This window comes from Anser brachyrhynchus (genome assembly GCF_964034855.1).
Source record: "Anser brachyrhynchus genome assembly, chromosome: 18".
NCBI lineage: Eukaryota > Metazoa > Chordata > Aves > Anseriformes > Anatidae > Anser > Anser brachyrhynchus.
In genome coordinates this window covers 7,712,882-7,728,065 of record NC_137711.1, presented here as the reverse complement: position 1 = coordinate 7,728,065, position 15,184 = coordinate 7,712,882, and the positions used below count along the sequence as shown (strand labels likewise).

The 15,184-nt window shown below is 43.7% G+C and overlaps 1 protein-coding gene across 9 annotated transcripts in view; it reads right to left on the bottom strand.

The window, feature by feature from the left end:
• Positions 1–15,184, bottom strand: part of UNK (unk zinc finger) — a 45,734-nt gene that overhangs the window by 5,559 nt on the left and 24,991 nt on the right. The window contains exons 8-16 of one of the 9 annotated variants that reach the window (XM_080560837.1): positions 14,403–14,545; positions 13,069–13,116; positions 11,976–12,176; positions 7,630–7,698; positions 6,785–6,959; positions 5,543–5,644; positions 3,890–4,078; positions 947–1,044; positions 143–400 (exon numbers count right to left, since the gene is read on the bottom strand). In XM_080560837.1, the coding sequence (XP_080416963.1) occupies positions 143–400; positions 947–1,044; positions 3,890–4,078; positions 5,543–5,644; positions 6,785–6,959; positions 7,630–7,698; positions 11,976–12,176; positions 13,069–13,116; positions 14,403–14,545 (1,283 nt within the window). Of the gene's footprint in view, positions 1–142; positions 401–946; positions 1,129–3,889; positions 4,079–5,542; positions 5,645–6,784; positions 6,960–7,629; positions 7,699–11,975; positions 12,177–13,068; positions 13,117–14,402; positions 14,546–15,184 lie in introns of all 9 variants that reach the window. The other 8 variants (XM_080560835.1, XM_080560834.1, XM_080560840.1 and 5 more) reach the window with 8 other exon arrangements.

Genomic DNA, 15,184 nt, shown 5'->3' with positions numbered 1-15,184 from the left:
GCTAGAACTCACTTTGGCTACCTCCACACAGAATTGCTTTGATAGGCTGCTGATTTCTGGCTGTATTGAAGAAAAGAAAAAGGGCTGCTATCTGTAGGAGCGGAGGCAGCAAGGCCCTGCTCTGCGAATCCCTGGCACTCACCTTATCGACTTTCTCCAGGTTTGCCCGCAACTGTTTCTGGAGGGTGTAAAGCGAAGAGAGCGAGAGAGTTTCCAAGTCAGAGAAGGAGCGCAGAAACTGAGGGTCCTGGCCCGTGTGGATCCTCTCCAGCTCCTCCTGCAGTTTCTTCACTTGCAGCTCCAAGGCTTCCCTCTGCTCCCGAGCCAGTTCACATTCCATGTTAGCTGTGTTGGCGCGATCATTTGCTTCCTCTGCCTCCTTTTTCCAAGCATCACAAGCCTATGAGTTCCAACAAAGAGAGTAACAGCAGTTTGAAAACTCAGTCAGCCTCCAGGAGGAAATCCTAGGCAAAAAATATCCATTTTTTCTACATGCTCCTCACCAGGAGTGTATTCTGTCTAATCTGCCCTGTTCCCAAATTCTCAAACATCCCTGAAGCTTCACTTCAAAGCGCTGCTCATTCTGGGTACCCCATCCAGTTGGGCTGCAGGCTACAGATTTGGCTCAGGCAGCTAAGGGGATGAAATTTGCATAACATTAAATTGTCACGGATCTAAGTCAATTGCCAGTCTAGGAGACTGTCAAGCACTTCAGTGCATCTGTTACGACACCTGGCCTTGCACTTGCAGCATCTGAACGCATAAAACAAATTGTTTCAGTCTCTCTGAGGGGGGCAGAAAGAATAAGAACGCTTAAGAGAATCTGCTTGTAAAACCTGCAGCTTTCCTCATCACCTCAGCCCCTGGTAAGCTCCTGTTTAAAGGCTGACACCCTCCTACTCCCTTTACCCTCCTTAATCTCGCTTCCCAGGAGTTGCCCAAGTACCTGCTTGGCTTGTTTCCAAGACTCTTCCCACTGCTTTATTGTGCCATTGGCTTCATCCAGTTCTTGTCGTAGTCGTGCCAGCTCCGCAGCACCTGGACCTGACAGAAATGCAGGTGAGGTACTGGGCGAAAAACTCCCCGAAGCAAAGTGTTCCCATATGCTGCTGTTCATCCCATTTAAACCTGTTTCACAGGGAAATAGAGAGGGTTATGTCACAGGTGCTGGCAATTCCCCCACTTCCTCCCTACCCCTGTGAAGTCCAGGTTTTAAAAATGCGTATATAGGAATGAGAAGATTTATTTCATCCTCAGGACCCAGGAGTCCATCTCAGAGGGACTTTATAGGGGAAGTTTCACACCAGCAGGCCTCTTTTATAATACAGAGAGAATCCAAGGAACAGCTGAAGCAATTTTTGAACCAGGTGGTTTTTAGAAGCATTGACTTTACAGTCAAGTTCACCACCAGCTTGAATCCTCCTTCTCAAATAGAACTGACTATACCCTAAGAAAACGTGTGTTGGGCCTTTACTTCTCTTTTTGTCTCCTCAGCTTGGTGCTTTTCTGAGTCTCACGTAACAGACAGCCAGACTAAAACGCTTCAGTGTCACTACTGTCCGTGTATGCAAGAAACAGAACTGGAAAACCCTGTTTATGAAGGAAGAAGCGGAAGCAGCGGTATGCACATCAGCTTCATCCCTTGCAGAGTTGTAGCATGCAATCAGTGACTGGCACCATGGAAAGATCAACTAACCACTTCCTTATTTTAGCATGTTCAAATCATTCCTCTCTTCAGGAAGAATTTCAAGGCTTGGGAGACAAAGCCTTGGGAGACAGAAAATCAGCTGTAAACAAAGCTGGCTCTTTAGGCTGATGCCAGCCTCTGAGACTTGGCTGCCTCTAAGGTTTGTACTCTTTTAATGACAAAAAATATGTTCACTCAAAATAAGAATCCACAGTTTGTACTCGGGGGAGAACTGGTAGGAAAGGCTCATCTCCAGACAGAGCTGAGCGATATGGCCTCGTACGCACGCAGACATCCACCAGCCTGACGTAGGAGTCGTTTTTATTTACTGGTGCTTACCACTGGGTGTGGACATTCCTAAATCTCGTTGCAACTGATAACTGTGATCTTACAGAAGCCAAACCGACTGTGTTTGCAAGCAAGCCCCAGGGCCAACAGCCTCTCATTGAACACTAACACAACTTATATCCCATTTAGTGCCAGCCAAGACACAAACAGCCTCGAGGGAGCAGCTGAAAACCAGTAACTTGTCTTGACTATGGGCTTAGCTGCATAAACAAGTCATTTAGCAGAGCAGCAAGGGCTCTTCACTGGCTCAAGCCACTTACCATTGATGCGTTTCAGCTGCTCAGAAGTGCGCTCGCTTGACAGCGAGAAGTTTTAACGCAACCCCAACTCATATTTTGCTTTTAAAACTCTGGCTGACTTGAAAGGGAGGCTAGCACTATGCAGGATGCTGGCAAGCCACAAATTCTGCCACAACGCTGACCATGCTAATCTCGTTGTTTCTTTTTACTCCCTCTTTCCACCTGCTGCTCTCATCACGCATCTGAAATATGAGGTCCCTGTAGTCACGAATGCCTTCTCTGCACACACAGCATCTAGCACAGTGGGACCAGCCCAGGACTACGTCTTTTCAACTAAACAGCAATACATACAAGCAATAACTACACATCCACTTGTATGCATTCAGTGAGTCACATGGAACAGATTCCAGATCCCCAGCTGCCAGGTTATAATTTTAAAAACCTTATCAAAACCTTGGCAAAAATGTTTTTGTTGTATTCCAAGAAAATATCCAACTTTTTTTCTTGAAAACAAAATATTTAAATGCATTTGGAAATTTCCTGCATTTCTTTGGTTTTATAATTGTCCTGACTATGCGTTTACACAAGTAAACTGCTTAATAACTATCTTTTTCCTGAAATTAAAAGCAGACCTTATTAGCAAGTTTCCCTTTTCTTACTGAAACTGGAACAAACAGCCAGCCCCAACGCTAATTAATAGCAGAGATGCCCTCTGATGTGTCTTTTCTTATTACTGTGATTGTTAAAGCTGTTAAAGCCAAATAGCAATCGCAAGGCCTGGAAGCGTGGCTTTGGCCTGTGCAAACAAGGGATGCAGTTACACAGAGAAGTGCATGCAACAGTAGATTACAGTTAATAATAAAATGATTAAGTGTTTTTAAGCCGAATATTAGAGATTAAAATGTATATCAAAATCGAAGCATTTACTTCTACATCAATAGAAAGAACTAATATTTACAAACAGAAGTCAGCAGAGCAAGTGTCACTGTAGCCTTAAGCCCAAACATTTCTCAAAGAAACCCAGCATCTGGATAATAAAATGGATTTGTTCCCTCAGATCCCAGTTCTGCCCAATACAGCTGAAACTCCAAAGTAATCTCCCTTCCCTTTACATTTCCTCATACAGGAAATGGATCCTCAAGAGAGGGGGAGAAAAAATAGGAGCAAAGGGGACATAGCTGGACAAGTACAACGAACTAAGCTGGCTTTATAGCTCCCAGAAGCCAACCTATCCTAGGAGCAGTCCCAACAGCAAACTGCAATCCCCACCTCAAGCAAAGCTGAGGAACCATCTCTGAGTTTTATATAAAAGTAAAGTCTCAACACAGTATTAGGGGCTCAGAAGGACAAAGCTCTTTTTCCCAAAAGGCATCATCAGAGCAAGGCCCTTCTTCTCAGTCTGGAAACATGGGGAACAGAGGGAATTGCTCCCTTGTTCTCGAGGTATTAGGTGATTTTTGGTAAAGCACCTTCTAGTACTGTTGCTGTTCTCATGGGAAGAAGAGCTATAAATGGCAGCAGTGAAATAACACATTAAAATTAAAGCTAACTTAAAAGAAAATACTTACATGGCACAGACAGGCATGTACATGGGACACACACACTGTGCATTTACCTAATGATCCATGAGAAGCTGATGTCCCCAGGAATGTGTTTTCTGATTGGCTTAAGTGTCCCTGGGGCTGATGGAGGAAATGCGATGAGAGGCTGACCGGTGGAGAAGGAGAGGCAGAGTGAAAGGAGGCAGAGCTTCCAAGGGAGCCGGGGATATTTACAGGAGCAGAACTTTGCAGCAAACTCCCACCTGGACAAAGAACACACAGAGAATGGCTATGTATGACTGTGAAGTATGGGCCAGGGCACAGCGCAGGAGTTCAGAGCAGAAGGCGTTAGCTTCCCTCTCTCCTAAGCCCCTGAGGATCCCCTCCACTTCTCACCGTGTTGGATTCCCCCTCTAAGCCTTAAGGAGGAGCACTGAAGCTGCTGTCCCACGAGCCACGTAGGTTAAGACCCTCCAGAGTTCAATGGACTACTTCCTTTCATTGGCCAAAGCAACGAAAGGTTTTCTGAGCAAGCTTCAGTCCCTGTCAGTCTAGAGAAGATGAATTTGGTATCTGGTGAAATACTTCGTAACGAAAAATTCACTTTTAAAGCACGTTCCTCTACCTTCAACGCTTCTAAACAACCTGTAATAAAAGACGACTATCACACTGGGCCAGGTCACGACCTGAACTACTGAAAATCAGTGACTAGCTTAGACATATTTGAGTGCTTGGATCCACCAGTAATTAAAAATAATCAAACGAACAAAAACCTAACCTCCAAAGATACCACACTTCCCTTACACAAGAGGTCAGTCTGCCTGCCACACACAGACCGAGGAAGATCCCAGCCCTGCTCCTCACTCTCTTCTGATCTTCCTTCTTAGAAGACCACCAGAAAACACCGAGACCCGACGGGAAAAGAGGGAAAAGCGTGGAGGATCTCCAAGCCCTGCAGATGGGTAGTGGCAGAAGCAGGGCTACCAGCAGACATGCACAATAAGCTCTCTGACCGGACTCTTATCTTTGGCAGGGCAGTGGAAGTGATATTCTTTAGGGTTCCTTCCACACCTCAATACAGCTCCAAGGCAGAGCAGCTCCCTTGGAAACCTTCAGACAATGAAAGTTAGCTCCGAATCAAAACCTGTCTTACAGAACAAGGGTAACCAGAAACTACAGGCACTTCTAAAAAGCTAGGAGACGTTTCATTTTCCTCTGGACACTCCCTAGAGACAGGTAGAAGAGGCCTCAGCCTACCTCCACACCTTAAAGATGAGACAGACACTACAGGAATCAAACCAGCAGGCCGTGATGACTGACAGATGGATAGCGTTACCAGGTCACTGAGTTTCCTGTTACTACTAAGGAGAGTTTTCTGCTCAAGATGCAAATCGTTATACTTTGGCTTGGTTTTAAAGGTATCAAATACCTTCTAGAGTCTACTTACATACTTAGAAATAAATAAATAAATAAAATCAAGTCCCATTCAGTCTCAAGAAACATCCCCAGGACACCTGGGCCCAATGGCAAGAACTCAGCCCTGCTACTCAATAAGGGCAAGCTTTCCCTTGAAAGATGCTCAGCGGTTGCCAGAGTTTGTTATAACGGCTGTTTTAACCAACGGTATTTTAGGACTGGTTTTAGAGCTTGGTTGGGCTGGCTCCATTGAGGTGACTGGGCAACACTGCTTGGCAGAAGATAAAGAAAGCTCTGTTGCTTTCATGTACCTATCATGATGCCACTCGTGTGGGGCACTGTGCTGCTGTCAAATGTCTTCTCCAGGGCAGCCACTCCGAATTCATTCAGGTCCAGGTCATCCAAGGCAGACTCTGCCAGACACAGAGGTACCAATTATGTTATAAAGGACCAACAACTTCAAGAGATAGGATGGCCCAAAGAGCCTACATGCAGAGGAGCCTTCGTTCTCTGTTTGCCAGTCTGCACCGCCCTACTCTCCATCCTGTGCAATGCTGCTGCTAAAACAGTTTGGCAGAAATGTCATGGGCAGCTTTTCAGTTCAGGTTCTTTTACCTGATCTGATTTGTCTCAAAGCATTCCCAAATGTTATAAAAAAATAAGTCTGAAGAAATAACAGCAGTTCCCATAAGTCTTCCCCAAATAGCTCTTCCAAGTCTGTCCATAACACGCAGTAATGCTGGCTTATGACATGTCTGGGTCTGGCTTGTGCTTTGTCCCTACTTCACTGAAGAGCCACTTGGAAAAGGAATACCAGCAGAAGGGAACACTTCAAAAACATCTCTGAGGTTCAGCAATAAGACAAAATAAAGAAAGCTTATGAATGCCTGCAAACGTTATATCTACTTGAACATGCCTCATCACTAACCTGGATCAATATAGTTCCATCCCACACATGCCCACTCATTTCTATTATTGTTTTTAACAAATTAATGAGATCACCTCAGAAATGTTAGATCAAAAAACAGGTGACCAAAAAAGGTGTACCTATCTAAAAGGAGCGATTCCCCGCTACGAACTCTCCTGTTCTCCTTTTTCTTACAGCCTCCGTCCCACAACCTGTGAAGGGCAAGTCCTTGCCATCTACCTGGTGGCGGCCCTTCCTATAAAATTGTCATTTAGAATATAAGGGGTTGTAGCTGTGGGAAAACGTCTTGATGATTTCCTGCCTGCTCCAAACCTTTTTTTTTTTTTTTTGTCACTTTGACAAACCTAAAACTAAGGCCCTTTACACCACCTGACGTTCTGGATAAGCGGCACAGAGGCCTTTGGCCTGCTGTTGGTCCTCTAGGTGAATTTCACCTCTAATAACCTGCAGAAAACATCGGATGCGTCCTAGTCGCAGAAAAAGCCTACAGGCTCAGGAGTCTGCCCACACTGACACAGATGAAAAATTGGAGTTCGCTGGAACACCCACGCTAATCCCAGTTCTCATACCTGGTGATCCACGTCTGAGGAAGCCCTACTAAGGTAAGTGAAAATGGCAAAGTTACCTATGACGGACTCAACGGTGTCACTGGTTGGGTAGAAGGGAAGGGCATTGGCATTCATGCCTGGTATGCTGCTGGTGCCAGCAGGGCTTGGCGGTGTTGCAGCCAGACTGGAGGTGATACTGGAGGAGATGCTGGATGTCAGCGGGCTTCCCACTGGGAGAATACCCAGTATGTCCTGAAACAAGAGTTTTAAAAAAGAAAAGAGGTACAAAATAAGATGTCTATGTAGAAAAATCCCTTCAACAACACACAGGAATGAGCCAATGATCAGCAACAAACCTGCTCCTGTCTGCTTCCAACCTGACAGATGGTTGGTGCTACCACTGGGCTGGGGGTGGGGGAGAGATTAACAGCTTTTCTTTAATTTCTGCCGACTTTTTTTTTCCCTCCAGTATTACAGCCTTCAGGCTGCCCCTGAATTAACTCTTGTAACCCACAGGCTGCATGCAATCAAAGGCATGGGTCACATAATCACTCATTCAGGCTTTGTTCTGTACGTGACTTAGAACCTGATATTAAATTCTCTTTGCCGAATCCTTGAACTTAGATGACTCCAGAGAATCATTCCAGCTCTATTTTCTGTAATTTGGAGACACTCTCTGACACTACTGTGTCCAGGCCCATGAATTTATCCTGAACTGACACAGGCCTAGCCATTCTCAAATAACCCCTCCAGCAAATAACCCCATCTTCATAAAATAATCCCTCGAGCTGAGCATCCCTCATGGTGTCTGGGCTATAATTTGCTCCCTGCAGAGTGATCTGGATCCACAGAGATCTCGTGTCCTCATTTGTGGTAGTGTGAGCACTAAGCTAGGTTCAGAGCCTTGCCAGCAGTACCATACCTGTTTGGGTTGTAACAAAGGTTGCTCCTGGCTCCTGTGTTCCAGTGAATGGGACTTCATTTTTGCTTGCTACAGTAAATAAACAAAACAAAAAAAAGATAAGCAGGGAGATTAGCAGCAAAATTAAAAGTGGCTGAGCACTGGCTTTGCAGAGGCCATGGGAAACAGTCCCCTCCTCTCTTACAGCCTTACATACTAGAGAATTCAGTGTAGGAGACCAGAGCAAACTGAGAACACCCCAACTAATCTGCTTTCTATATACCGAGACATCACTCTCAGAGTTATGCACAGACTCATCACAATTACACTGGCCTTCAGCATTGCTACAGTCTCTGCTGGCACAAAGGACATCTTAAGAACCTAGACCAAACATGACTTATTGTGCCTTGCTATAACTAACTCATCAGCCCTACTAGTATCTAAAATAAATAAATAAAAATAGAGCAGTGAGAAATTAACTATAATTTTAAATTATGTAACTGTTTTGCAGCTTTGGGAAAATAAAGTATGCAGATTATCTCTTCCCTCAAACTTTTCAAGCTCCCAGCTAGGCTTGCACAGTTTGTAGAAGAACAGAACAGTTGTAATATTACAGAGAATGTCATTTTACGGGGAAGAATCTGGATAATCTCTTCAAATTCCTTTAATTTGTCATGAACAAAAATAAAGAGATAATAGACCAATTTTAAAAGCAAAATCATCTAAGCTGATGTAAAAAAAATCCCTCCCCCATCCCTTAAAACAGAGGCCTCAAAGCTATAAAATACAACTGAGGTCAATGCTGGCTGGAATTGCAGAACTGCATGAATGCCAACATATATTTAGATTTCCACTATCCAGCCTAAAAAAAAAAAATAAAAAATCAGTGTAAGGACCTTGCAGCACTATGTCCTTAACAGATTTCAGCCCTCTTGCCTCAAGACATAGTCGATTCTGAGCTACAACAACCAGAGCTGGGAAGGAAGTGGTCTCATGAGCCTGTCTGTGTGTAACAATCTGGTCTGCAGCCTGTGCTCTGCTCCTCCCATGCTGCTACGTGTGCAATAGCAAGGCACGGGGAGATCAACTCGCACCCTCTGGGCACGGAAAGGGGGCAAAACAACTGCTTGGAGTCAGGTCTGCTTGTTTACCAACCTCCTCCAGCCCTCTCCATCTGAATCAGAGACGTGGTCCGGGCATAAAGTCTGCTCACTTGTTTTTATCACGAGCACAGGCAGCCACCATCTCTGCAGGGGCGTTTCAAGCACGATGCACAACAGCAGGGCACGAGACGCCACGCTGACCTGAGTGATACGCCGTGACTTTCTGGCTTAAACAGCCTTATGAAAAAGATAAATGACTGCTGGGAAGGTATGACATAACCAGACAGGCGAAAGAGAAGCAGAAGAATTCATCCCTTGTTTTACAGGATTAAATCATTTTCTCTACTTAACTGTATGCCTGCGGGGGGAGCAGTCAAAGCCTGGCAAACAGGCAGCTGAGATACGGCTGCAGAGATCCTTCTGCAGCAGGTACCGTTCTCTCATGCTTCTCTGAACAACCTACAGTGTGTTTACATACAGCAAAACTGCTCCTGAACCGCTCCCAGGCTTGTCTTCCTTTGTGTGCTCTGGATGCGCTACATTCGTGCATCTGTGTGTGTCTGATAACACGCCTGCTAGATTATCCAGCACATCCCTACCCTGCTTGACACTCAGCTGAACACAAGATGTGCTATCAACAGACGTCAGCAGCTGAAGTGAAGGCACAGATGCAGCTGTACCCCCCTCACTGGAGGCTTCCTGCCAGTGTGGCTGGCTCTGGTGCTGCTAAGTCTTACTGGAAGCTTTTTTTTTTTTTCCCCTCCTTTAAATAAAAGAAAAAGCGAACACTTTTCTGAGTTAGTCCCAATTCTCACCGCCTTGCAGTCATGTAACATCAGCGTAAAAAGGGAGCAAACCAATTGTGACCACTAAGCCAGTCTCCTTTAGCTCTGACTAACATAAAAAAGGGCCATACATCAACACAGGAATTCAAAGGGCACGCTGAAATTCTCCGGCTCACGTTGTTGCAGTCAGGAAAGAAAAACAGAGGGCATAAATTATGAATGAAACTGAATGTTGTATGACCAGTACGGAACAAGCCTGCTGGACGCTGTGTCAGGACACAGGAACACCTCCTGGTCGTGGCACACAACTCCTCCCAGCGCAGCCAGCATTTTCCAGCTTGCTAAATCTTTCGGGACTTCAGAAAAGTATTTTTAGCCCTAACTGCTGGCTCAGCCTTACCACAAGCGATGTGGAATCTATTAACACATTTTTCATTCTAATAAGATAGAAGTTATTTGTACTAATACGACCAAGGAAAAAATTACAACCCGACTGCAGGGGTGAGCCGGAGCGTCTCTTACGTTTCCAAATATGAGTGAACAAAGTTAAGTGCCTAATTACTGGTCTAATTTACAGCATACACGAGGATCTCTGGTGCCCACTGCAGCCAAAGGGAATTACAGAAGATTAAGTAAGTAATTATAGATTGAAACAAAATTAAATCAGGACACTTATGAGACACCTAATTTTGTCTTTAGAAGCCCAGCATAAGGCAACTGTGATTACTTCTGTCTCTGTGTTAACAGACATTTATTCCAGTCATTTAACACAGTTTTTTACTTAATTAAAGCCACATGAATAAGAAGCTACCTGAATACAGTATCTTTGTAGCCCAGCCTGGACCTCAGACATAAATGCTCATCGTCTGGCCCTCTTTTTAAAGGCTCTGTTCAAGCTCCATCCTCTTTCTCCTTGGCTTAGGCTTGCTGCCCATTTTCTCCAAAGCTGGGCCTCCCTGGCACCCTGCCTCTGCTGGCAGGGAACAGGGGTTCTCTCGGTCCTTCAGCTTTGGGTTCACTCCTCCTTTGCAGCAGAGGCAACAGAACGAGCACATGTTTCTCCTTTTGTTTCTGCACAACTGCTACAAGCTGTTGTGCCCGCAAGTAGTGCCAGGATCACAGCATGCTCTGCACTTTACCCCCAAAGATGCGTTGCATCAATTTGCCATTTCCTAAGCCACATGGCACATTAAGCCAAACAATGGAAGCATTTACAAGAAAGCCTACACGTATATAGCTTAATCTGTAAGTGTCACTAAATCATTTTAATTAGACTAAGCAGTCCTCGAGACTGGTCCTACAGCAAAGCTTGATCATATTTTCCCAAAGTTGGAAAAATAAATACAAGAAAACCCACAGTCTGCTTCTAAATTCAACTACTTTCTGCAAGATCTTGTTTGGACAGGATATTTCCACTGTTTTCTCACAGCAGTGCAATACTAACACAGCAATAAGCTTATTAAGACTAGCTTCTTAATATTACAGGCAAGTGTTTAAGTGAAGCCAGGCTGAGAAAAGTATTTCTTATCTCTGTTTTTGAGCAACACAGACTTTTTTTTTTTTTTTAAGTGAGCTTGTAGGAAACATTTCTGCAGGCAGCTCTTCATAAAAGTAGCTAACCCCTCCTCTGGGTTGGACACGGCTGACTTGGAAGGGACGGTGCAGAGAAAATAGTTAACTGTAACATCAAGAAAGGAAATTCACAGAAAGAAGCTGTCTGTGGAAAAACTAATGTGACAGAAGACATGGAAGAGAGCTGGACTTAGGGAGCTGTTTGTACAAAGCATGACATTGAGAAAGAGACAACTGAGGAAGCAGCTAAGCAAGACTGGGAAATCCAAAAGGGATAAGAGGGAATGTCATTAGAGATGTGGGTTGGATAAGAGTTCTTCAAATGAGAATGAGGAATTTAAATTTACGACAGAAGCCAAGGAAGAGAGAGCGTCAAGGATCAGAAGGATACAGCCAGAGAAGCAAGAGACAACTAACAAGGCATTTTTGACACATCAGAGAAATGAATGCTGAAAACAGAAGATAAAACAAGTTATGGAGATGAAGGAGTGAGAACAGTTGGAGTGAGAACAGGGAAGGAAGGATGAGTTGCCATAAGACAATACAGCAAAAGAAACTGTAACTCTTGGCAAGGGCCTAAACGTGAAAAAAGAAAGAGCAAGAAGTGATACATGGGAAGCTACCCAGGGTCAAGACAGGACAGAAGTTGTCAGGGATTATGGAAACAAGCTGCAGCTTAACTTCTGCGAACTGTGTGTGTGATGACAGCTAACCAGACAAGAACAGATATAAGATGGAAGAGACTGGAACTGACACTGAAAGCAACAGCACAGGTCTGAGAACTGCTACTGAGAATAGTGTTTTCTCCTTTTGTTCCTTGAAAAATAAAAGTACATTCCAGCTAAACCGGGCAATTTCTCAATCTTCTTCATCCCCCCAACTCTTCCAGCCAGTGTTTCCTACTAACCTGGCATTTGAAACTCTTCAAATACTCGGCCCCCACCTGATCTTCTCGCTCAAACCCCGGTGCTTTCTTGTAGCTGCCGGCTGCCGTTACTGAATCTGGAGGAAAACCAATGCTCTCCAAGCTGTGTGGCTTTCCAATTGCGCCAGGAGGAGACCCACATATATTAGATGGGCTTCCGAGACTGCTGTTCCTACAAAGAATCTAATAGAAGGAACACAAGTCAGAAAAGTACCGCAGCACCAAGTCAAAGAAGAAAGGCATCGCAGGGAACAGCTCAATCACTTCTGTGTGCATCAATTTTACCAACAGTCAACACAAGCGTACAGGCTTCCAGCAAACAGGAGCTAAAAAACAGGGAAAAGCTCCCATAGATACTGGATTTATACAATCCCACAGTTATGGTTTTATTGCCAACACTTTGTACAGGAGTGCAATCTTATAAAAGCCAACCTACAGCTCTAAAAACATTTACTCTTTCTGAGGCCTTAGATGTGACAGTTTCCAAACCGGACCAAAACCCTCCTCACTTTCCTTAGGCAGTAGTGTGATATGGATCCTATCTGTGCTCTGAGGAGTAGTGTGAAACCTGGAAAGGTATTATGGCAGTCAGAACAACCAAGAATATTTAAGCTATGTGTAATGCTGCATTTTTTGTTTTTCAGTTGGAAATCTGAAAGTTTTAATGCAAACGCAACTCAAGTATCAACAGCTGCATTAAAAAAAGGGATTTCCAACAGTTCTGTTCTTTGGACTGTAATCAGGGATCACAACCACATGCAACAAGTCTAGTTTTGCACTGTAGATGAAGCCACAAACAGCAGCAAAGGAGATTAAGAGGAGTTTTAGAGAAAGAGCCTATGTGGATCAGTGCAGACATCCCATTTCTCTGGGATTATTATCAGTTATTTGCCTGCACTGGCAAACATGACTGTGTTTCAAACAACATTTAGACAATTACTGATACCACAGATTCAAACATGGCACAGTTTGGGCTTGCATTAGGAAGAGGGAGCATCCTACAATGTTTTGATTTAGTTTTTATACAGACATTCTGCTGTCCACGCTTCCCTACAGTCGCAAAGTTACTACTCACTGTGGTGGAGGTGGGGCTAGTTGGCAAAGTTCCTGCTTTACTCCACACCTACAGTACAAATACAAAACAGAACACGCCACGTGAGGCTGGCTGCTAGAGGGACCTTTTCCTTTGATTAATTCATCATGTAAAATGATCACCAGCAAAGCCATATTTGTTTGCAAGCTACATGCAGATGCCCTGTGGAGTGATGAAGTCACAGAAAGACATGTGTTGCCTTGTGGCTTACATCCAAAGATTCATAAAGAGACTGTTTAAAAGAGTAAAAAGCTGGAGATAGAAAAAGACCTAAATGGGCTATTAAGTGGAAGAGATTGTTAATTTTGTTGCAGTTTTCAGAGCATTTAGCTGATATATTTGTAGGATAAAGGGCTTCTGGTTTTTACTTCTTTCTACAGTGTTATTTACCAGGAGAAAATACTATGTCCAGTCTTTCCAAGATCTGTTTGGAATTCTAGTTGCAATCAAATTCAGCAGAACTATGAACTGTTGGTTGGCTTTGGCACTAATAAAAATCAAACTATCAGTTTCTCTTTTCAAATAGGATAAAACAGGTCCTAAATGAGTTCACTTCATCCTGACCAGTTTGAAGCCAGTTAAACTCACGCTATTTTGCTTTCTCAAAACCTTGACCAACCATTTGAAAAGGTTACACACCTTATCAACAGTAGTGCAAACAGGAAAGACTTCAAGAACTAAAAAAAAATGAAGTGGTCTAGCATTCCATATGCTTATCATCTTTCTGTGTGTTTCCATTCAGCATTTGAAAATCTTCCTTGTGTGTACAGCCAGAAGTACTACCAATATTCTGGGGCATTATTTAAACATATTGCAGTGTTTAGCTATATCCAGAAGGAAAAGAGGGAGGGAAACAAGGATATCCTATAATGCAACACACAACATGCGCAGGCTAAGCCTCTGAGTTTACGTATGTAAACAAACTCAATTGTAGTTATGTACTTTAGATTATATTGGCTCACGGCCTTTAATGAGTACTTGGGAAACCGAGCCTGATATGTACCTCCAGACACGAAGGCACTGGACTTCATGTACAGTGTTATTGCACTTTCCTGAAAGTGCATCAACAAGCTTTGCGCAGAAAGGAAGGCTTAGAAATTTTATAGGTGAAATGACAATACTAAAACCACTGAACTGTATGTGCCAAACAAACAGATCCCTCTACAAAGCATGGAGTTGACATCTGAAAGAAGAATGTCATATCCTTTGTCTCTCTGGATACTTTAAGATTTCTCTTCTTAGAGAAGGAAGTACAGCAACTCAGAGAAATCCAGATTTATAAAGCACATACAAGGCCTCCTCACAGTGCTACATACATTGCTAAGGTCCGGAGCATGTGGGCTGGAGGGGCTGACTGGAACAGAATCACCAGCTGCTGATGGCATATACATCACAGGGCCTGTCTGGGTAGGGCTAGACACAGCCGAGGATTGCTGTAAATCTTCATTGAGAGGAGGCTCTGGAAGAAATAAAAGCACATGGAACATTACTCAAAGCTGTACAATTGCAATGGACCACAAGACGTTTGTGAATAAGAATAGTTAGATATTATTGAGAGAAGAAATGTTCCACAAACACCTACTTAAAAGCAGAACAGAAGCAAGGAGCAACCTTATCTGGCAAATAGTTCCTTTTAATCAAATAGTCCTTACATTATTACTGTCACCACTTGTACACTGTGCTGCTCATTAGTCTGTTAACACTGCTCCAAAATTATCTTCCTTGCATGAATTGTGTGTTATTCATTCAGCTGTCTTGAACTAAGCAGGGCTTCCTTCTTTGCTAGGCACAAAGTTGATGGGTGCGTTATAATTAGCCGAGGGAGATAAGTTCCCATCTGCTCTCAGTAGAAACCATTACCAAAAGAAAGTAACATACATAGAAAGGCGTACAGCTGTCAACCACACAAAAAGAAAGTGTCATTGACTTGGAAGGTGGAGTAGAGCTGCTGCAGACTTGTAGTCTTTCCATCTAATACAGCTCAGCATCTTTACAAGATCTACACAATAGGCACCATACTTATATTGCAATATCTTTAACGTACTTATTTCTAACATGTTTCTCGTTAATAATCAGCAAAACTCAGGCTAAGAGCATG